This window comes from Lutra lutra, chromosome 5, assembly GCF_902655055.1.
Source record: "Lutra lutra chromosome 5, mLutLut1.2, whole genome shotgun sequence".
In the NCBI taxonomy this organism is placed as follows: Eukaryota; Metazoa; Chordata; class Mammalia; order Carnivora; family Mustelidae; genus Lutra; species Lutra lutra.
This window is the reverse complement of record NC_062282.1, coordinates 72,688,523-72,711,941: the sequence shown is the minus strand read 5'-3', so window position 1 is coordinate 72,711,941 and position 23,419 is coordinate 72,688,523. Positions and strand designations below refer to the sequence as shown.

General features: G+C 54.6%; 1 protein-coding gene across 3 annotated transcripts in view; it reads left to right on the top strand.

Annotated features, from left to right (window-relative positions):
• The window catches only part of FSTL4 (follistatin like 4), a 717,149-nt gene that overhangs the window by 583,116 nt on the left and 110,614 nt on the right, over positions 1 to 23,419 (top strand). For all 3 annotated transcript variants that reach the window (XM_047730849.1, XM_047730850.1, XM_047730848.1), the window contains 2 exons: positions 5,666 to 5,859; positions 9,319 to 9,442. In XM_047730849.1, the coding sequence (XP_047586805.1) occupies positions 5,666 to 5,859; positions 9,319 to 9,442 (318 nt within the window). The remainder of the gene's footprint in view (positions 1 to 5,665; positions 5,860 to 9,318; positions 9,443 to 23,419) is intronic.

The following is a 23,419-nucleotide window of genomic DNA, read 5'->3' as shown; positions in this document are numbered from 1 at the left end:
GACTACATGGGCTTTGCAGAGTCCTTTTACGTTTTCTTTCACGTCATGACCATGGATGATAGTGAGAGATTATTACTGCCCCCATTCTGTAGGAGCAAGTGAACATGGGATGGGTGGGGAATGAACACCTTTCCTTGGGTCTCATAGCTAGCCGAGGCAGAACCAGATGGTCTCCTGACTTCCCGTCCTATGCTCTGTCCAGCCTTGTGATGACCATCATTGATGGGGTTGGCATCAGCAGCCTATGATGAAGTCACATGCAAGGTTGTTACAGGGTAGTCCCATCGTCCTGGCTTCCTTACGAGACAGTCTGTCCTGAAGCCATTAAGACTCAGTTGTCACCCATATTCCCTGATTAACTCACTCAACAAGCATTTCACAGCTTAGTGCTGCATGTGTGACTGTCCGGTCCAGTCCCGCCTGCCTGGAACCTACAGGGCCGTGGGGGGGATATGACAGATGCTAACACCCCATCCAGATTCCCTCAGCCAACCCCCGAGGTTGCGTGTGGCTTTGGGGGACAGCTACCCATGATCCTGACCGACAGCATCCAACCTCAGATCCCCACATCTTCATCCTCAGGGCCCCGCAAGCCTCAGGAGTGTGCTCAGTCCTCATGTGGGGAGTTCAGAAGCACTGGATGGGTTGCTGGGTAGTGCGCCTGAAGCAATCCTTGGCCAGCAAGGAACGGATGTTGGCAGAAGAGTGCCCCGCACCCTCACACCTGAGGGGAGCGGCTCGGAGGCCTGTTGGACACAGTCTCTTGAAGGTTCCATGGCACCAAGCTCTAGCTGCCCACAGTGTCATCATCCCACCCCTTGTTGACTTTCCCCCTCTCTGATTTCATTTCCCTCTTCCTCCATGCATTTCTTAGGGTCATCTCTAAGCATACTACTCAGTCTAGGTCCTTGCCCCATGGGCTGCTCTGCAGGAGCCCAGATCCCAACCTAAGAGGACAGGCCTCACAAAAGGCGATCCGCACTGAGCTGAGAGTAGAGAGCCGGAGGTAGGGAGGCCGTCTTGTGTGTTCAAGGGGAGGAGCAAGGCTTCCCCACAGAGGAGGCTGAGCTGGGCCCCGAAGAAAGCAGAAAGAAGGTGGGGGGAGAAAGTCTGCAAGAAGGCCCCAAGACAGGTGTGCCTGGGCTGTGGTCAGAGCTCAGTGAGCTTATGGGTCTAGAGGAGGAGACCTCCCTGGAACTCTCCAAGCCTCATGATGGTCTTAGACCCAGCCAAGGCCACCCTTATTGGTGACACAAACCTCTCTTTACCTGGAAACCACCAAGACTAAGAGGAAATATTTAAGTGACTTTCCCAGCATATGGAGAGAAATGTCTGTGGGCAAACTGTGTCCATCCCACTTGTGCATACAACAGGTCCCCTCCACATCCCAGCTCTGCTGAGCAGGAGCCCTGCTTAGCAGCCCCTGCTGAGCTGGCTCAGGCCCAGACCCCAACATTGCGTGCAAGCATCCTGCTCTCCAGAGTTCTCTCTGGAAGTCCTAGGAGCTGTGGATCGGTTAGTGGGGAAGTTGAATTGTACTCCAGGCTGACCTGCACAGGCAGCAGGAACCGGCCCTCATGCAGGGCTCCCAGGAAGGACTGGCCTTTGCGATTCTCACCATCATCACAGTCAGCACACACAGGGACCTTGGGAGAGGGTTGGGGTCCTCAGGCCTCTGCCATGCCCCCTCCAGGGACCTTCCTTCCAAAGGGCCGAGGGTCTAGAGGGCCAAAGATAAAGCCTGGGCTCTGCCTTACTTCAGAGACAGGTGATCCCTCTCACCCCCTGGGACCCAGGCCCACCCCAAATAGGGGCAGAGATGCTAAAAGCAGTGATGTCTCATCAGGGGCCAGGAGAGTGAAGGGTAAGACCCTTAGAGATTTGGGTGAAGAGCATTCCAGATGGAGGGGGCGTGAACGCCGAGCCATGGGCAGGAGCATGCTCTGGTGGCTGGTCTGTCCTTCCACATGCCCACCTCTTCACATGCCCTGTGTGGGCTTGCTGGGTGGGGGTAAGGGGTGACCCTGCTAAAGATAAGAACCCAACCCTGGAGTATTGACACTCTTTTGTCCAAGCTGAGTAAGGGAAAGAGGAAGATCAGAAAGCAGAGGTTGCCTGGGCCAGGCCTCAGGCCCTGTGAGGCAGATGAGGGCCAGCCGGGGCTCAGCATCCCTGGCGCAGAGGGCTCTGCTCCGGCCCATGCCAAGCACTGGGAGGGCTTTTCTTTCTTTATATTCATCTGTGCTTTCCAAACATTCTTTGATGGACACATAATTCTTTCTATAAGACAACTGTTTCCAACTGGCAGCAGCACGGACAGACTTTAGCTGAAGGCCAGACCTAGCAGATCCACAAATGCCCATGGTTCCCCCTCGAGGAGCCCCTCCCATCTGCTCCCATGGTGACACCAGGGGACGGGAAGGAAAAAACAAACTGGAATTTGGTAAGCTGTCACTCGTAGGGGCCTTGCTAGGCGGCTCTGCACCCTGGAAACCAAGGCCTGCCTCAGGTGGGGAGAGCTTGCCAGAGGACCATCCTTGGTGGAGCTAGAAGCATCAAAGGGTGTCCCAGTGAGAGGGTTGGGACTTCGACTAAAATAGGCAACTCCTTGGTGGCGCCTGGGTGGCTCAGTGGGTTAAAGCCTCTGCCTTCAGCTCAGGTCATGATCCCAGGGTCCTGGGATCGAGCCCCACATCGGGCTCTTTGCTCAGCAGGGAGCCTGTTTCCTCCTCCCTCTCTGCCTGCCTCTCTGCCTACTTGTAACCTCTGTCTGTCAAATAAATAAATAAAATCTTTAAAAAAAAATAAAATAAAATAAAATAAAATAGGCAACTCCATGGGTGCAGAAATGCCACCATTGGATATCTTCCCTCCGGTGTTCGTGGCTCCCCAGAGCCGTAGGGACACTAGAGGACCTAAGGAACCCTGGCCAATGGCTTCATTATTTGAGGCTGAGATTAATGGAACGTGCAACTGCTTCTGGGACAAAGAAGGATTTAGGATTCCCTTCCAGGAGCCCCCTGGTTCATCTCTGGCCCCACGCACTCCAGGCATGGTGAGGGCCTTCAGTAAGGACAAAGGGACAAAGGAAGTACCTGGCATCCCACCTCACCCCACCATTCCCTCCAGCCTTGTCTCATTCCCCCTTCACACCAGCTTTCTCCAGCCACTACGCTGCTTGCTTCTGCAGGTGTTCTCCCTGCTGCGTGGTCTTCCCGCCCTGTCCTTCATCCTTCCGGGCTTATACTGGAAGCCCTCCCCAAGGGAGGCTGCCTCCACCGCAGCCTCCTGAGCTGCCTCTCTGGGGGCACCTCTGACGTCCAGGACGGGAAGCTCCGTGGGTTGTGTCCCAATGTGCCACCGGCACCAGGTACAAATCTGAAAGTAAATGCTGGCAAAAGCACAGCAGGTGTGGGCCTTGGCAGGGGGGTAAGGCCAGGGGCCCAGAGAGCTGGCCCCTCCCCACCCTCTTCCTCCAGGTTGATCTCTAGACATGTGCATACCTTCTCAACCGGGAGCTGTGTGCTGGGCAGTGCCGGTGGTGTGGTGGGGGGGATGGAGCTAGGAGCCTCTGAACTCACAGGGAACTGTAGGGGTGGAAGCTGCGGAGCAGAGCAGAGCCTGGAGAGGTGACAGCAGCCTGCCTGATGGACCCACCTCAGTGCCTTCCCTGGTCTGCCAGTGTAGGAGCCCTGCCTGGGCTGCGGGCCGCTCACGGGAGGTCTGTGCCCCGTCCTGGTCTGAGGAAGGACACGCATCTGCCCATCCTACTAGCCTGCCCCTCCCTCAGGGAGCCCGGCTCTGCACAGTCCCCATGGGCCCTCCCATCGGAACCTCCCTCCCTAGCCATGCTGCTCCTGTATCGCATCCTGGCTTCTGCTGGGGGCTGGGGAAAATACTGGGACAAACTCTTCTTCCCCTTACCCCAAACTGACTTTTATCCGGGCCCCAAGGAAGAAGAAAAAGCCAGCTGGCCACCACATCTCCCCCGGGGCAGGAGTGGGTTTATCATGGGACAAGGTCAGTGTCTTCAACACTGTGCACCTCTATGGACGTGAGAAACGGGTTTGCGCATCGGTGGCCCTGATAGCTCCCAGGAATGGATAACCCTCCAGGCCAAAGAGGGATATCAGCCAGGTTAGGATTATGGGGGAGCCATTCTTCTCAGCATGGAGACTCCCAGAGAGCAAATAAATTTGATTATATTGAACACAACAATTGATTTTTTTCTAAATAAACATGCAGGAGAAAATGGTAACAGACATCTGTTTCTGACGAGAATCAATTGACCCCAAATTAGAAGAAAATCTAGAAACACAAGCACAAGAAAAAGTGGTTGGGCCTCCCAGGCTTGTCTAGGGAGGGAGGGAGGAAGGGAGACAGACAGACAGACTCCCCCACCAGCCTTTCCCTACCAAGTAGCTTCTTTGTTTGTTGTTCCTCAGCAAATGCAGTTTTGGTAACCAGGAAAGAGAAAGTAGCTATGATTTTACAGGCCCTGACACGGTGCCGAGCCAGCGCAGAGCCCTCTCTGTGCGTATCTTATTTAACCCCCGCAAGAGCCCCATGGGGAGGGCCCTGTCGTCCCCAACTCACAGATGAAATCACCAAGGCACCATGTCCAAGGTACACGTTCAGGCTGCAGCAAAGCCAGACTCACACCCCGTAGGCTCCCGGGCCAGTGCTCTCCAGCACTGCTTCCTCTTGACTCCCCAACACTTAGCTATTACCTGGTGCCCTCCAATGGTCTTAGAACGAAGGGGAAGAGCCCCAGACCCACCAGTCCCACCCCAGCCAGCAGCCCAGGGGCCTTCAGTGGGATGGGAGCAAGGAGCCCATGCCCGTGCCCCAGGGCTCAGTGAAGCCGAGAGCCAAAAAGGCTCCCTCCCCCAGGAGGGTAGGGAGAAGGCCCTAGAGGGCCTTCATGTACTGAGCCATGTACTGAGCCCTGGATGGAGTTCACCCCAGTTGGCCCATCAGCAGCAAGGTCAACTACATCATGTCACAGGGCATCATGGGCCGCATTTGCCAAAACCCTGCGTGGTTCTGCGGCCGCCTGGCAAACACGCCTGGGGAGAACACAAAGAGTCCCAGGCTGCAGGCCTCAGTTTTCATTTCTTAAAGCTTCCTTTTTTGTTGTGGTCATAGAATTGTGTACACATGTTTGTTTTGAAGTAATACAGCTCTGGGAACGTACCTAATTAACTTAAGCAGGGCTTATTAGTCCTGTTAACTCAAATTCCCTCATCTCTGAGGCCAAGTGTTCCAAAGCAGCCTTTAAGGTGGGATTAAGGCAAAGACGAGCAATTACAGAATGGAACTGGGGCCAGCTTTCCTAAAGCTACCGCGGGCCACACAGCTCTGGGATGCATTCCCCCAGACCAGCCTCCCCGCTGCACCTGGCGGTTGCCCTGGATCTGGCATATAGTAGGTGCTCAGTAAATACTGCGGGGCAAGCCGACTGGCTGCTCCCAGCTGTGTGGACACACAGCATGTGTTCTGTGTTTAGCAAATATCAGGCAGACGGACAGACAGGCCCCATCTCCTCAGGTGCACCCACACTGCCAACAGTAAACGCCCGAGAACTCCCCACCAGCGGGGTGGAGAACATTCTCTCCCCACCAGTGGAGGAGCCTCAAGGCAGTGACCTCCTCATCTCTTCCAGATGACCCGTGCACCATGGCTGACTATGGCCGCCTGAAGAATGTCCTTCTGGCACTCCAGGCCCACCGGCGGCCACTCCCAGACAGGGACAGCAGACAGGATCCTGCCTCCCAGAAGCGCCTGCTGGTGGAATCTCTGTTCACGGACTTGGATGCCGACGGGGATGGCCGTCTCAACAGCTCTGAGCTGGCGCAGGTGGGTCCAGCATGCGCGGAACACTGAACTGGGGAGCTGTTCCATTCGGTGTGCAGATAAGGAGAACCAGGGAGAGCCGTGTGAGCAGAATCCCTTGTAGCTATCTCTAAAGGATGCTAAGCAGGCCTCCCTCCTGCCGGGCCACCCTTCCCCTGGGAGTCCGAGAACTCATGTTCAGTGCCTCTGAGAGTATCTTACAGACAAACTCATGTCAGTGTCTTCTTCCCAGCAGCCACCTTCAGCCAATATTGACGAACAAGCTTCGATGCCCTCTCTGCTTGCTGGCAAAAGATGTACTTCCGAGGGGCTGGTCTCTGATGTTCTCATTAGGAAATAAGTCTCCTCTTCCTTGAGTCCTCTGCCTGCCTTAGCAGGACGTTGAAAGGAAGCAGGAGCTGAGGGCTATCGCCTGGGCAGCCCCGAGTCCTCTCCTCGAGGACCTGGCCATTCTGTAGGGTCCAGATAGCCAAAGCCCAACACCCAGCCTGCTTGCTGGCAGGAAGCCCTGTGTACCACCCCCCACCCAAGCGCTCTTCCATTTGAGCAGACTTGGGATTAGACCTGGTAGTCTGCCTCCCTCCCCAAGCACAGCACACGTGTCCCCGTCTCCAGCTCAGGGGCGACACTGCAGCAGTGACCCTCTGCAGCAGAAAGTGAAGAAGGAGGAGCCCGGGGCACCAGCCCCCTCCTGCTACAGGGAGGACCTTATTAGGAGGCCGGCAGGCAGGCCAGGGAGGCCAGGGAGGCCTGCCTTCCTGCTCCCACTCTGCTGGTCTCCCCCTTATGGCCTGGAGCCACCCCCCAGACAGGTGCCAGGATATGCAAGGAGGGGGAGGTCAGCTTCCCCAAGTAGGCTGGTGGGATGGGGGCAGCTCTTCCTCAGAGCCCATGGGATACCCACCCAAAGGATAGATACTATGGATGGGTCCCCACCTTTGATGCCACTTTAAAGACATCCTTCCTGGGGCACAGTGACCTGAGCAAAGCTGTGGCCAGGTCAGTAGGAAGGACACGGCTGGCGAGTGCCCTGGCATTTACCGAGCATCCTCTATGTGCGTAGCAATAAACAAGGCCCTTTACTTATGACATAGGAAACAGAAGAGTCCCTTACTGTGTAGTGTAATCACTAAGATCACAGACTTTCTGGTCAAGCTTCCTGAGTTCAAGCCCTGCCTCCGGGGTTGACTAGCTAGTGGGTGCTGGGAGACCCCCTCACCTCGGTGCACCTCCATTTCTTGCCTGTGACTGTCCCAGGGTCAGTGGGCCAATTAAAGGAGCTAAGGCACTTGAGGTGTTCTGCATGGTGCCTGGGATGTGGCACACTCAGGAGGTGGGAATGCTGGGGTCAAGGCCACCATCATTGCCTTTGTTGGTATTTCCCCCTTAACCCTTTCGGCTGTCCTCTGCTGTAGGAGGCACTGCCATTATCCTCAATGCACAAATAATTTTAGGTGAGAAAAAAACTAAAGGCTCCAAGAAAGCACGCAACTTGCCCGAGTTGTGTTCATTGCCAAGAACGTGATGGTGCTCAGACAAGATGCCAGGGGTGACAGGGGTGGGGCAGATACACGGGCACCCACTCTCCTCACAGCAAAGTGGTCTCCCTGGGGGAGAATGGCTCCCACCAGAAGGCTCCACCCTGTCCTCCCAAAGTCTGTGATGCCAGAAAGTACCCACAAGACCTGAGTACAGAGCAGTCACCTGGAGGCCTGGCCACGCAGGGCCCTACTCTCAAAGCCCTCTACTCCAGCCAGCCCAGAGCCTGCTTTCAGAGAGTCTGGGAGCCACAGACTCTCGGGGTCTGCTCATCCACAAGTGGGCTACACATGCCAGTCCATTGAAAGCCTGCCTCCCCAGAGGCCGCTGCCCACAGCCTCCCAGGCATACACCATCCCAGCCCTGGTGGCTACCATGCCACCATCTGGAGGCATACTTGACTCCCAGCTATGGCGAAGACCCCAAGGAGGAGGGCCAGCCACCCACACATGACCCATGCCATTCTGGGAAAAGCCCAGGCCCTGTCAGTTACAGTTACCCGAGAGAAGAACCATCTCACATGTCCCTGCACTAGAGACTATACCGGGAGCACCGAGAACAGGTGACTTTGGCTTGTCTGAGACAGAAGCACCTGTGGGCTCTTGCCACCCAGCTCCATGGGGCTCCCAGGTGGCCAACAGGTAGATCTTTCCTGGGCAAGTTGCTCTAACCTGGTGGGGTTGAGCCCAGAGGCACCTAAAGCCATTAACAAGCATGGTAATTGGGTTATGATTTCCTCTTTAAATTTAATGTATTTGAAGTCCATTTCATAAGCCTGCCAAGCAAAGCCCAGCTAAAAGGGCCTTTCCCTGACACTGAATCAAAGGCATCAAGGAAAAACGTGTCGGTCCTATGAAAAGTTAATCAATTTCCAATGCAGAAATAGACAAGGGGAAATTTCCATCTCCACAAGATTGATTTCCAGCGTTATGGTTGATCTCCCTTTTATTGAACACTTACTTGCTGGGTGAGGGGTCATTTTTTTTAACGTTATCACATTAAATTGCCTTTAACATAGCAGGCCAAACTGAGACTGTTAAATAGAGAGAAAATGTCTCTGTCCCCCTTCCCCACCAAAATGAAATGAAATAATTTCCTTCCTTCTGAGATTTTATTCTGAGCATTTTCCTTGTAAGAATTTAGCCCCAGACACCCAGCCTCTGGCTCCAACTGAGCAAAGGTGCCTGGAATTTCCACATAGGGTCACCTTTTGGCATGTGGCTGCGCGTGCTGGGGAGACCACATCCAGAGAAAAGTTCGCAAGGGTGCACCCATATCACCATACCGGAATCCCATGGGCAGACGTTTATGGCCCTGGCAGATGGGGCCGGCAAAGGCAGGGAACACAGGCCCAGTCAGTAGAAAGGCAGCTGCCCCCTTCCGGCAGGAGGGGCACTACAGTTCCGAGGTGCTGCCCTGAGATCCAGAAGGGCTGGCTAGGGGCATGGGCAGGCATGCACTGATGCAACAGTGACCTTTCCTTGGTTCCCACACTGAGCTCACCAGCTGTTTCTTTGCTGAGTTGATCTAATCAGGCCCCTTCTCTTCTCTGTTTCTGTGTCTGTGGCATGAAGGGGTAGACCAGGGTCTTCAAGGATTGTGCCCAACTGAGAGCATCTGGGGTCTGTCCGCCCAGATAGGGAGAAAACATACCTGAACGCCCATCCTGTCTCTGCCCCAACCACTGTGTGACCTTGGGAAAGTCCCTGCCCTCTCTGAGTTTCATCTCTAGAATGAGAAGGTCAGGACAGAGAAAACCAGAGAGCTTGGGGTCCTCCTCATGGCCCACAGAGCTACCACGGGAGCACTCATCCCTCCCTCATGGGGCCACCACAGGTCCTCTTGGCCTGAGCCATCTCCCAGCCAGGCCCATAGCCCTGCCCTTACTGCCTGCTCTGGCCTCATCCCTTTCCTCCCCCACAGCACGTGCTGAAGGAGCAGGATCTGGCGGACAACTTCCTGGGGTGCTCACCCGGCGACCTCCTCCGATTTGATGACTACAACAGTGATGGCTCCCTGACCCTCCTCGAGCTCTACACAGCCTTCCGTAAGTCACCAGGGCGGGTGCTCTGGAGCCTGTCTGGGTTGTCACCAGCCCTGGTTTCTTTTACTCGTGAAAGCAATTGAATTTGTTTTGCAACAAGCCTGAGCTTTGAGAACAAGGTGGAGGAGCATGGGTGGGAAGAGGGAGCGCTTGCTTCTGCTCTTTTTGGAGAAAGGGTCTTCTGGATGTTGTCAGAGGAACCTAGGACTGTGATATAGGTGCGTTTGGGGCTGGCTGGGGGGAGGGTAACTGCTTCCCAAGCTGGATGGGGAGGGGTCTATGACTGTGCCTGGAGGAAGGGGCTTTTGGGGTTTTTCCAGGCTGCCACCTGGTGCTGAGCGCAGATCCTGCAGGAGGCTTCTGGAGGCTTGGCCAGGCAGGAGCAGAGAGCTTCAGCAGTGACCTTATGTAGTTCAGCAGTGAGGAGAGGGGAGGTCGCTGCCAGACCAAACCTGGGAGAGGAAGCCCCTTTATGTCAGAGAACACCTGCTTAAAGCAGGTGGTAAGTGCATCCTGCCTGGGGCACCCTTGGGCGTTCCTGGCAAGCTCCCCGCTCCTAACAGCAGGCCCTGGGATTTGGGGAGTAAGCGTGAAAGTGCCAGGGTGCACTGAGGACTCCTCGCCACAGCTCCTAACATCCTCTCCCCCAACCCCAAACTTTACATGGACTTCCACTTGCCAGAAAAGCATTCCACTCCACGTTGACATCCCAGGCATGGTGTTACTGCGAACGTTCACCAGACGTGGAAAGGAGGCCTGGTGATTCGCTGGCAGGAGGGGCTCTTGTGGTAGACGGCGGAGGTAGTCCCATGCTGTGAGGAGAGAAAGGAGTATGGTTCTCCCCCGTGGGACGTGTCCGAAAGCTTGACACGGGGGTGTCTTTCCAGTTCCCAGCATCCCTGTGGCCGCGGCTCAAAGTCTAACCCCAATTACGGGGCTCTGCTGGATGCACTGTGACGAGCCGCGGTTCCCCATCATCCTCCCCTCTGCCCGCTCCTGACACTCATATCAACGTGTACTAGTTCATAATGAGGTGTGAATGACTGGTAGGCTTCACTGGCTGGGGGAGGTGTGCGCTTTGTGGATAGAGTCATTTATGCCTTGAAATAAATCTCTGAATTTTAGAATGTGTGGCAGCATCAGCAGCTCCCTAGGCCCAGCTCACGAGAGCCAATTACTAGATTTTTCAGGAATTTTGCCTTTAAACAATTGAGAGCTTTAAACCAGCCATGGTGGGAGTATTTACACCACAGAAATTTATACCACACGAATGCTACAAAAGTGGGGGGAGCGTTTTTCCCCTCTGGGGAGCCAGTTGCTAAGCACTGACCTGCCCATCACTGGACAAGTCCCTCCCTCCTGTCCTTAGCACCCCTCCCACAATATTCTCTCCACCTTCCCCAGACAGAGACCCCCGGATGATCTAATCCCATAGAACAGGACCCAGAGAAGAAGAGAAGCCAGGGAGACAGGCCTCCAGGTCGGGAAAGCAGTAGCTGGTGTCCTGGGGACAGCTCTGAGACATTCCCACCAACGCTTTCTGGGCTCTGGCCCCTCGGCAGAAGATCCTAGGAAAGAAAGGGTCAGTGCATTTTCAGAGCCAGGGGCCAAGGCTTGATGTCAAGGACTTGGAGGTTGCACCAGGCATCAGTTCCTAGATGTCCCAGGATAACGTCACTAAGCAGAGCACGGCGCTGCTTAGCTCCATCCTGGTTCCTAGCACCACAGAAGCCTCTGCTCCATGAGGTCCGCTCCTGGGAATCAGGCAGGGCCAAACAGCAAACTACTGGCTTTACTCTGGAGGAAACGCAAGTGTCCTGGTTGCCCATGATAAGAGAGAAGGCCTCCCTAGGTCCCCTAATGAAGGTCGTTATAAACATGAGCTACCTATGAGAAGGCCTCCCTAGGTCCCCTAATGAAGGTCGTTATAAACATGAGCTACCTACCTATGGAAAAGGAGGGAAGTCATCGCCTCACCTCTGGCTGTGTTCAGCCATGTGGGGTCTATTTCCCTCATTCCTGGATTATTTGAAAATCTTTATAATCATCATTTTATAAAATTAGATTCTGCTATGGCCTTGGACTTGTTTTGAACCAGGCAGCCAAACCATTCATCATAGCCCAACCCCAAAAAATAGATATGCAATAAAATGTAAACTCACAGCCATTAAGGAAGCCACAAAATGAGTTAACCCAGCCATAAAGGCCTGACATGCGGCCACACGGAGCCTGTGGCGTCAGTGGTTTTTCAAAGTCATAGGAACTCAACGTTAAATTCCCCACAGCTCTGGGAATGGATTCATGGTTCAGTGACTGTTAAATAGGTCATTGAAATGAGACATATAGGTACAACTTATTACCCAGACATCAGTGGACATTAAAGAAACCTCACTAAAACCTCGAAAGTAATATCTCACACATTTCGGCAACATTTTGGATTTAATTTTAAAACCTGGGGCTGATGGGCTGGCAAAGGTGAAGACTTGGAAATTATATTTGCTTTTTTTGCCAGTGTCCTTGGGCAGGAAGGACAGGGTCTGTGGGGTGACTCCTGGCAAGACTCGGTCACTCTACTGAAGGATCGGTTCGGAGAACCTTTTCCTGCGAAGTGGGTTGTATTAAGTTTGGGGGGACAGGGGAAAGGGGTGTTCTTAATCAGGTCTTCTCATGCAGCTGGCTTAGCTCAGGCTGAGCCAGTGTTTGCCGCTGTCTGCAGCTGGCTAAGGGCTTTGCCAGGAACCCCAAGCTAGCAGCTGCCGTGCTCGGCTGGGCTGGTTCATGGTGGGGTGCCCCCTCCTCCTCTCTGCAAAACAGGTGACCCCGCCCCAGGGAGGGGTGCAGAGGGCCGGTCCCTCAGCCGTGGGAGTCAGTTCTGATTGTCCGATGGAGCGAAGCCTCCCGATCACCCATCTCTGTACACAGATAGCAGCGACATAGAAGGGTGGCCTCCATCTATCACCTAAACATTCTCTTCAAGTGGCTTTTGGCATTCTAGACCACAGTCTGACCTTGGAACTAAGGGCACATGCCTGCCGCTCTCCCTTCCCCTGCACACACAGGACCCCGCTCCTTGCTGGGAGGCAGAGGCCCAGGCTCCAGAGTACTTGGCGAGCACGTTGTGCACTGGCCCTGTCCGTTCATCACAATAAACTAACCTAAAAGTTGCTCGTTTAAAAAGCTTTTCAATAATGCATGTTGTTGCACCTTTCTGAATGTTTGGGTTGGGATCATGGGGAAAACATGTTTCTTGAGAAAGGATTTTTCTCTCCCTTTAAATTCATCACAAGTTTCTTCTGCTTTTTAGAAAGATACTTGTCCTTTTAATTAATCCTGTGAGAGCGATGTGTTGGATGGGAAGGAAGGGTTGGAGCAGCGAGCTGTGCAGAATGAAGGGCTTCCCGCCTTCATGTGCTAGGATCACAGATGCCTCAAGTCCGCAGGGAGAGCCTGTGGCCGCAGAGCCTCGGGGAGCTGCCTGTGCAGGAGTGGGACACCCTCCCTCCTCCAGCCCAATGGCAAGGAAACAGTGTTTTTTTTCTGCTGATGGCAATACCTCTGTATCCAGGGCAACTGTGAGAAACAGAGGAAACGGTCAGTGGGCGAATTTATAAATGTCTTTCTGCCATCACTGCTACAACACAGAAGGAAGGGGGCGCCTGACCTTCCGCGTCCTTGTTCCCTGGAAAGAGGAAGGCCAGCTACAGGCCAGACACGGCCCCAGACCTGCCATCTCAGACAGTCCTCAAGGCTCCCCGTGCTGAGCACATTGCAAACCTCAACCACACGTAATCTGTCCTACTCCTTAGTTGTGTGAGGTGAGTTCAGACTCCGTTCGATGGTGAGGATGCTGCTTTATCCTCCTCCATTTGGTTCCTGAATGCTTGGTAGCAAATAGCAAAATTTCAGAGTGCGTGGAGACTATCAAAAACTTGATGGCTTACATTCTTGAATTTGGAGAGCAAGTGATCCCTGTGCTTGGGTCCCGGTGCTGGTGAAGGCCAAGACCATTGTTGGCATGACACACTTAACCTCAACGGGAGAGAGACTGGTTGCCTCAGAGGACTTGTAAATCACTTGCCCAAAAATCTAAGTCACTGCCTTGGTCCCTTGTTTACTCAGCGGTATAAAACAGTTAAATGGAAGCAGCCATGGGAGGAAGTGAAAATCGGAAAACAGGAGGTGCTGGGAGTCTCACCACTGCTCCCAAGGACAGAGGTGAGGGTGCTTCCTCCTCACCTCAGGTGTATAAAGAGGGCCTCCAAAGAGGCTTTCATGGGACCTTGCCATGTGCCCCTGAAGCCAAAGTCAGGGTGCCATCTGAATCAGGTTGCTTGTTAACAGGACTTGAGTTAATAGTGGACTCTTAACTATCAATTCCTATAAAACGATACCTAACATTCATCATGTGTCAGCACTGAGTATTATGACCCAATTTTACAGATGAAGAGACAGGAATTCAGGGCACTTAAGTAGCTAACCCACAGTCACACAGCCAGCAGGTAACAGAACCGTGATTGAACCCAAATGCCTAATTCCAGAAGGCTCTCATCCATTTAAACACAGTTTACAACTCATCAGCTCTCTCCAGTAAGGAGAATCTCACTGTCCCCACAGTGGGTTTCCCTAAATTTCAAGTCCCAGCTCAATGGTCTCCTCCTCTAGGAAGTCTTCCTTGATTTCTCATCCTTCTGCAGAGCCCCACATATCTTTCTGTGTGTGCTCACATCCCTGAGTTCATCTCTACACAATAACAAGGCTATTGGTTAAGCATAAAACTGGTTCAAATCCTCATTCTGCCACTTGCTAGCTTTGTGACCTGGTCCAGTTCTTTACCAGAGCTAAAGCCAAGCTTCAAGTTCCTCATCTCTAAAATGGCATGATAACCATCATAGGGGCATACTCAGGATTAAATAAAATAATACAGGTAAGGCTGTCAGAATGCTAAGTTGCCTATGGGAAGTTCTAAGTCACCATGAACCGGGTAGGTCCGTGACAGACTTGAAGATTTTTGCATGTGTTCCCACAGCCCCAAGCTCCCAGCCCCGTCAGCCTGCACCCTGTCATTGTTACCCTGCACCAAATGAGTGCATAGGCCACACGATGCCAGGGGCTATCTGCCTACTGTGTGCTCATGCCTAGAATGGGTCCTCACACCCAGGAAACCCTTGGCACATGTTCATTCAGTGAGGGGAGGAAGTAGAAGGAGAAATAGACATGGCAAGCAGAGGGGTCCAAACACAATGTGACTGTCACCAAAGGTCCCAGAGGGTCTTGGCTCATCTCCAGTGGGGAGCAGAGGAAGTGCTTGTTGGGGTCACACAGCCAGGACTCCTGGTGGGGGAGCACCAGCCAGGGTGGCCCAGGCCAGCGAGGGCACCCCGGTGGCTTCCCTAGCAGTCCAGACACCCTTGATGGCCCAGATGAGTGACCCAGGTGTGAGGTGAGCCCCAACACCCACACAGACCTAATGCTTTCTTAATGAAGACAAAGGCTGCTTGCCGCATGTCGCGCCCCTCCTGCTCCCTGGGCCGCTAACTGACTCTTCAGCCCTCCTCAGGATAGGTGTTCTGTGAGGCTGTTAGGCTACTGGCCTGCTGCTTAATTACCTCTGCGTCTGACACCTGTTTGTGGAGATAAGGGCCCCGGCCTAGTGTGGCTCTGCAGACCCGAGGGGGCACTGCCCGCAGGGAGCTTCCGCGATGTGCTGACAAGCAGATAAACAAAGTAGGAGCTAGGACCAAGAATAACTGGGTACAGGCCTGCCAGGGGGGACTGCTTTCCACTGAGAGGTCAGCAAGGGACTTCTGAGCTGAGGCCTGAACGCCACATCAGAGATCACCAGGCGGAGGGTAAGGAGAGAGGCGAAGGGGAGACAGGAGGGGGCTGACGGGAGGGGGATGGCTGCTGGGGCAGGGCAGGAGCAGACACACGTTGCTTGGATCCATGCAGGCCTCTCCCAGCCTGCACCCAGCCTTTTGGGAGTCTGCAGGTGTGCCAGTCCAGGCAAGTCCCCAGGCAGGGCCCTGAGGGTCAGCTGGAGGGCTGCACTTAGCCTTGGAAGCCCCTGTCCCCACTGGAGCTTTCCAGGCTCCATGGATGATGGTCAGGACAGATCAGCAATCAGGATCGGCATGTAAGGAGCCTGCCCAGCGCCTGAGCTCTGTCCTTCCAGACCCCTCTTTGCAGAGTGCAGAAGGCAGCTGAGGGCAGCTCACACTCCTTCCACCCCAGCTGGTCGGAAAAGCTGTTGGCAGCCCCTGGACTGGGGGTGATGTTCATTGAGTGATTCTCCACTGGGGAGCAGGACCGCTGCAATGGGGACCCCTGTGCACATACAGGGCTCTGGGGTGGGGCCATCCCGCCCCTCACTACTGTGTGCTGGCTGGGTCTGCCTCTTGTCCATCTTCATCCTCAGTGGTTTGCTCTGACCAGCTGCCTGCCGGCGTACAGTTTCCAGCACAGTCTGGAGCTAAGTCTTCAAGCACTTTCCATTTTTAAAGATCCCAGCTGGAAGCTGTCAATGGTCTCAGTGCAGAGCAATTGAATGGTAGAAAATGAACTAATTATAGGTTGTTATTGAAAATCTATTATATACAAATTGCAAAGAAAACTCATTGAAATATGATGCTTTGGTGATTTTTTTTTTTTTAAGCCTTCCACTTGAAGGGAGAGGAAGGGGCAGGATGGCTGAGTAGCTTGTTCCTCCGTGTCCTGGGGTAAGAATGCCCAGCAGGTCTGCAGATCAGGCTCTGGTCTCCTGTCTCAGAGCCCTGCCTGACATGCACTATAAGAAACTTGAGATTTTGCATGGTGCAGAGAGCTCTCTGAATGTTAGTAAATACTCAGAAATGGCTGCAGAGGAAACAAAGAATTTCATTACAAAGATATAAAATGAGAACAATTTAAATGTCAGCTTCTTACCAGGATAGCACCATATTGTCCTCGTAAATCTCTATGTTTCTGCAAAGCTTTTGTGAGGACTTCAAAGGACTTCAACATGCAATTAAGCACGAAGGTCACATTACCCATCTCCAAGCTCGCTCCCTGACACGAGAGGGTTGAAAAGCCTTGAGATGTGAATGGCCAAGGCACCCAGAACCCAGAGCTCAAATGGGCCCCCCGGATGCTGAGAACACTTCCCCAGCCCCAGGCAAGAGCCCAGAGAGAAAGATGAGCCCAATGAAGGGGTGCCTCCTGGGCCCACCGGTCACACCAGAGTCTCTGTGAGGGTTGGCCCCGGAGGCAGGTGTAAGTTCTCGAGCAAGGGTGGGACCCTTACTGTCCTGAGGTGTGGAGAAGGCCCACCTATGTGTTTCTGAGAGGAGAGCTCTTACCAAGGCTGTATGCTCAGAGAACAGATCACTCGTCTTCTGTCTCTGGCCTCGCCTTCTCTCCAGCCACCTGTTTTTAGACTCTGCGGCAGGCTCTATGAGACCCTCTCCCCCCGGCTTGTGGGCTGTGCTGGGGAGCGGAGGGGTGCCAGAGGCCTCCACCCACACGGGTGTGGTGGTGACTGCCTGCGGGAGCAGCCTGTGGGCCACCCTGGGGCCCAAGAGTACTCACAAGCCCAGCACCAGGGTGGCTCCTGGCAGGACACAGCTGGAGAGCTAGGCTCTGGGGACAGGCAGGACCCTAGAGACAGAGAGAGCTGTCTTCTCCTGGGAGGGGAGGGCAGGGCGGTGGCTACTCACAATGCTGTTGCCTGCCTGAGGCAGGCGCTCAGGTGGCACATGAGGGGCTGGCTGGAGACCTCCAACCATGGCCAGTGACACATCCTGGGTGTCCCCTGCCTCAGCAGTACCATCCGCTCGCTGGTCCTCACCTTCTTAATGGGTGTTACTCAGCAACCTCCAGCCCCAGAGGCTGAGGGCGCCTCGCTCCAGCCTAGGACCCAGCCCCTCCCAGACTCTCCCTCCGGCCTGAGTGCTATGAGCAGGGAAGCTGGTAGATGGTAGAAATAGGGGCAGAGCCCACAGGACCAAGAGTGGCCGAAAGAAGATGGCGGCCGAAGGGTCAGGGCAGCCACAAACCCAGGAGGCAGAACGGAGGGAAGGAGAGGAAGGGCTGCCTCTGAGAGAGCCCGGTTATTGCTGTCTGGGGCATTTTGGTCCAGCTGGGCAGCAAGGCAGAAGCTGGAAAGAGAGAAGCCTGGAGCTTTCCAGAAGGTGGATGTTCAACCTGATATATAGTAGGTGCTTGATAAAACTTTGTTCAAAGAATTGAGGACCAGGATGGGGTTTTTTACTGGTAATAAAGGGAAAAGACTTAGACTGGTCATAGCTGTTGAGAAGGAAGAAGAGCGAACCAGGGAAGGAGGTCATCCTACCCCCCATCCCTGGGCAGCTCCACAGGGCACTGGGTTGGCAGGATCGCCGGGTTGGCGGAGACTTGCTGTGTCATCTCCCCCTTGTCCTGGGCATCTCCCACTCATGCTCCTTTCCACTCCCCGCTCTCCTGATGGAACCTGCTTCTCCCCACAATCTAGCCTTCTCCCTGACAGCACAAAGCTACCCTACATCCCCGTATAACACTGGTGTCCGAGAAGCCCTCACCAGACACCTCCCAGAGGCTCCCAGCTTGGACACTGTAAGGAGGCCCAAAGCCAACAGGAGGACTGGGATTTAAATGCTCTTTGCAGCAAATTGGGAACGTAGGAGGTGTTGACCCCTGACAGAGGAGCACACATTCTGATCCTGGGTAGGAGGCAAGCTGACTGACAACACTCTTCTTGAAGCCTTAAGCTCCATTTTAGCTCCCCCAGGATCTGGTAGGATGTTAGGGGCTGCAGACTTCGGCCTCTGCTTAGGAAGGCTGCTACCGTCCTTGGACCCGTGGGGTCCAGGTTGGTAGTGGGACAGGCAAACATGCCTAACTAGTTTGTTGAACATGGGCTGGACTCAGCAGAGGCCTGAGGTTTGTTCCCATCTGTGAGAGACTTTCGGGTGAATCCTGAGGCTTTTCCTGCTGGGGGCGGAGGCAGAGGCCAGGCTGAGCTGAGGACCACCAGCAGGTGTGGCTGCCCCACACAGTGGCCCGCTGTCACGCTTTACTTGGCAGTGGTTGCCGGTGTCGGACTTCAGCCGGTGTTCCAGCCCCTCTGGCACTGTCTGCTTATGGCACTTGTCCCACTCCACATGTGTGTGCGATCTGCCCTGGGAAGGTGGGAAGGAGCCTGGTGTGTGAACCGCCCCAGGCAGCCCATGAGCAGAGCCCTTGGAGAGCCATCCCTCTCCGATGGCTGGGGTGTTTTGTCTTCAGACAGGTGCTTCGGGCGCAACAACTGTTTGTACACTTGTCGGGATTGCAGATCGCATCCAGGTGGGAGTGCAAATGGGGCCCAAAGGACTCTGTCCCCCACACAGGTGGCAGAAGGGGTGGTACAAGCTGGCGGATGGCTCTTCGGAGCAGCTACCCTGGGCTCTCTTGTCTTCCCTCCAGACAGAGCCACTCCCGAGCTGAGGGCTGGCCACATGCCAGACGCTGCTTCAGGCACCTGACAGACCTCCCTCCTCATCCCCTGAGTCCTGATGGTAAGGAAACAGAGGCCCAGGGACAAAGTCCCATGGACTCCAGGGCACCAGCCACACATGTAGCACTGGCTGCACATCCTGCTCTAACCTGGACCTTTTGGAGTCTCCATTTCCTCCCCTAGAGATTCAGTTCCAGAGAGACTGCCGTGGTCTGTGATTGAGAGGTAGGGCACCGTGTGGAATCAGTGAGACCGAACCCTGTGTGACAGCCTTCACCTCATGCAGCTATAGAGGGCCTAGCCTGGCACCTGCATCCTCTGCCTCTGCGTCTCAAGGCCAAGGCCGTGCGCCACAGGTGTCTCGGACACAGTCACCCACGTCCCTTTCAGAGGCCACAGAAAATGCCTCAGGACTGGTGAGCCTCAGCTCTACTGGGAGACAGAGATCCCAAGGAGACCCCAGCACATCGAACAGGCTCCCCATGCTTCCTGAGTGATCACGTCCCCCATGGAGGGCTGTTTTCCTCTTAAACAAAAACCCCAGCAAATATCCCTTCTCAGCTGTCACAAATAAATGCACTTCCAGAGATTCTTCTTTTCAGCCCCGTCCAGCCCTTGTGTTGATTCCAGCTTCAAAAGTCCACCTCCATGCAACGGTGCTGGGAAGCGTGCTGGCACTGGACAGCAGGTTCAAAGTCAGGGAGAGGACAGCTTAGAAACAGGAGTCACGTGGTGCCTTTCATGTGTGTTCAGAGCACCCCTCGCTCGAGAACCCTGCTGACATGCCACTGAAGGCTGATGGCCGAGGAGGCACCAGCAGGAAGCTCCAGTCTGGGCACTGTCCAGGAACCAGCCACGGGGTGGGGCTCACTATCATTCAGCGCACAGATGGGGATCACAGGGCACGGTGGGGGGTGGAGACGTCTACGGCGGCCACCCGTGGCCAGCTCAGACATGACAAATGGGAGTGAGTTGTGAGCTGGGCCCAGAAGATCCAGAGGTCAAGCAAGGGCGTCAGAAATTTCCCAAGCGAACCCCTGACACCTGGAGATGTTGAGGGGACAAGTGGAGCTGGTGATGCTCAGAGTCTCTGTGGAGACGATGGTCATCATGCCTCCTCGGCCATAAGCCCATCCGGGGGGACAGGGGAGATATAGGCCAGATCGAGCATCCCGCCATGCTTTGACCATGCCTGCAGCTGTCCTCCCTCCCAGAGACCCTGGAGGACCGAGGGCGTGGGGCGAGCACGGAATCAGTGGCCTACAGAACAGTGGGCCCTGGTGCTGGCGCTTCCTGGTGGAGCTCAGATGAAAGAAATAGAAAATGGGAATGTTCTATAGCAGGGAGGTTGGCTGCCGGAGAGGTAGAGGTTTGGAAGGAAAGCAGCAGGGGTCGCACCTGACAGAGCTTTGGAGGCACCCAGTACACCCACACTGAAATGTGAAGTCTGCCCTGTGGACATTCTGGTTGTGCCCCGACAGTTCAGCGTTCTGTTCACGTGTCCTGGGGCCTCAGCCTCCCAGCCCCGCTGCGGCAGAGTGCCTCCTTCCCCAGGCTCACAGTCAAGGGTGTGGGTACACATTCCTAGCCAGGTGGAGTCTCGAAGGGACACCACCCGAGTGCTGGCAGTGTGGCCTTCAGGGCAGTGGCAGCATCTGGTGAATGGAGCAGTGGTTGTTAGCTGTGCCTCCTTGGAGGGGTGGGTCAGCATGTGGCCACTTTGGATGTGTTCCTTGCATGCTCCAAGTTAATAGTGAAGGTATGGGCTGAGCAGGGCTTCCGGTCCCCTGGAGTGCGTGCTCCCTTATTCACAGCCTGATTGTCCACTTTGAATTAGTCATGCCCAGACTCCCAGCAGCTTCCCAGCCTCCCTGCCTCCCTGCCTGCCAGCCCCCTCCTGGATGGGATTCAAAAGCAGAGGGGAAGCAGAGACATGAGGAAGGAACGCTCACAACAGCTGCGTATGCTGCTGACGAATGGTCCTGGGCAGTGGCAGTTTTGGAGAGGAGGAGGAACCCAGGGTGAGATGGATATAGAAGGAAGGAGGGCAGACATCTAACTACATGAACCCTGCCTGAGCCTCCCCACCCACGTGCCTATTTCCCTTTGAAGTCAGAGGAGAGAGTGTTGATCTTGGCTGGGGTGGAAGGCATAGATCCAGACCCAGCCCAGGATCTCCTGCCTCCCAAAGGCATGCCCCCAGCCCCTCTGCAGGTGGCCCTGGCTGGGCAGCTGGGCAGATGAAATATTTACAAGCCCAGAGCCTGGGCCGCTCAACTTTGAAAGGCCTGTGTTGGATTAAACTGGCTGCACCAAGCCCAGCCCTTTGAAGAGGAGAGGCTCTGTAATGTCGGCACACAGAATGTCCCAGTAGACACATGGAGCCTCAGACTCAGACCGGCACACAGAACGTCCCAGTAGACATTCTGTGTGCCGGTCTGAGTCTGAGGCTCCATGTGTCCGGGGGGGAGAGGAGGCAGCCTTTATCACAAGAGAGCTGCGCGGTCCTTACGATGGCAGAGCCTCGAAGGCCTCACCCCAGGCCTCAGTCTCTCTGATGTCAAGGGATGGCTTTCTAGACTCCAGCCCCTGTTCCTCATGCTCTGATGGGGATGCTCAGGTGCACAAGTACATCCAGGGTGGGGGGCTGGGCAGGCAGCCGCCCCCACAGTCTCTGTAGAGCAACCCCTCCTGAGCGAACCAAGACACCCCAGCAGGTGTCAGATGTGCCAACGCCAGGGCTTCCTTAACTGGAGGAAGCCTTCAGGTGTGACAACCGTGGTGTTTGAAGTCACAAAACCAACAGGTTAGGAAGCTCTTAGTAATTCGAAGTTGAAGGAAATGCCCCAAACAGATGCAAGAGGCAGATGTTGGCTCTCACGTTGTCGCTCCTGCCTAGTGCACAGTGGGAGCCCAGTGGTGACCCGTGACAGGCCTGGCCCTGCCATCTTGTCTGCAGGTCGCTTACTGAGCAAACAGCTGAGGTCTCCCAGAGGGGCACCCCGCTGTGACATGTGGGCACGATACCCACCATGGGGTGCAGAGGCACCAGCACTCAGGAGGAGAACGTTAGGGGCCCATGACATGTGGCAGAGCTTGCTTCCACAGCCACAGAATTAATCTTGGGTAATAACAGCATTAATAGCCGATACTTACTGAGGCCTGACCATGTGCCATTGTACTGTTCTAAGTGAGCTCATTAATCCTTACAACGCTCGATGACGGATAAACTATCATTAGCCCCTTTTGCAAAAAAGGCCCAAAAGCATCAAGCACCAGAGTAACTCCTACATCTCGGAGCTGGAGAGCTGCAGCCCAGGATCTGGACTTGGCCATTGGGCTGTAGAGCCCCAGCTAAGCCATAGTGCCAATCACGTAACTCTAGCCACTTGTCATCCTTAGCCCGTGCTTCAACAGGACCTGGTGGGATTCAAATTAGGCAGGGTCTTGGTGGTTAGAGAAGGGGGGTGTATCCAGAGAAGGGGGACACTGCTGGTCTACCCCCACCCACCCCATCCCCCAGCCTCCTGGCCCAGAGAGGCCAGCCCATGAGAAACACTCTTGCTTTTAGAGTCTGTGGAGGACTGCCATGGGGCTTCAGGGGACCCTAATGCCAGGGGGACCAGGGGAATCTGAAAAGCACTTTCTGAGGCTCCATGTGTCCAGACCCAGACTTCTGTGGGTCTGAGCGGACAAGGAGCTGGGGCCAGGCACACACTAGTCACACACAGAAGGCAGGCAGCAGGAGGTTGTGGCCAGTGGCTCTGCTATGACATTGGTTATTACTAGTAACATTTATTGAGTGTTGACACTTAAATCAGTATCTATGACAGTGGTCCTAATTAAAAGAATACTATGCATCCCCATTTTAGAGCTAGGGAAACTGAGGGACAGAAAGATTAAATGACTTAACTGGGAGCGGGTAGGTTGGGGAATCAAAACCAGGCACTTAGGCCACAGCCCCTCCCCCAACACATCTCTAACAAAGTCACAGGCAACTGAGTCTAAGCTTGGACTTGAGGACCCATCTGAGCCTCCCACCCAGCTCCTGGCACCCTGAGGTTCCCTGCTCCATCTTTGTGCCCAGTTTAATCCCCAAAACAGAGTTTTCTTTGATCAGGGGACTGATTCCTCCTCTGTCTGGCAGAGATGTTATAAAAATCAATTAATACATTTTGCAAAATGCTCTTGAGATCTGGTACGTGGACTAGGCCACCCTAGTGCAGAGCAGTGTTTGGTGATGCCATCTGGCTTAAGAACTTGTACTCTTGTCTCTTGCCTCGAGCCTTCTTTTCGGAAGGTTTTCCATCAAAGGGTATGATTACTGATTGGAGGGGGCAGGCTGCCGTGGTCGAGACAGGCAGGCTCGTCCCACCCAGGTGGCCTCAGGGGTGCCTCTGCAGAACATACAGCTAAGCCTGTACCACCCCTGGCTCCCAGGGTCAGCGTGCAGGTGATGAAGGCTTAGCACTGGGAGCAGAGCCGTCACACAGCAAATGCTCCCTGGTAGG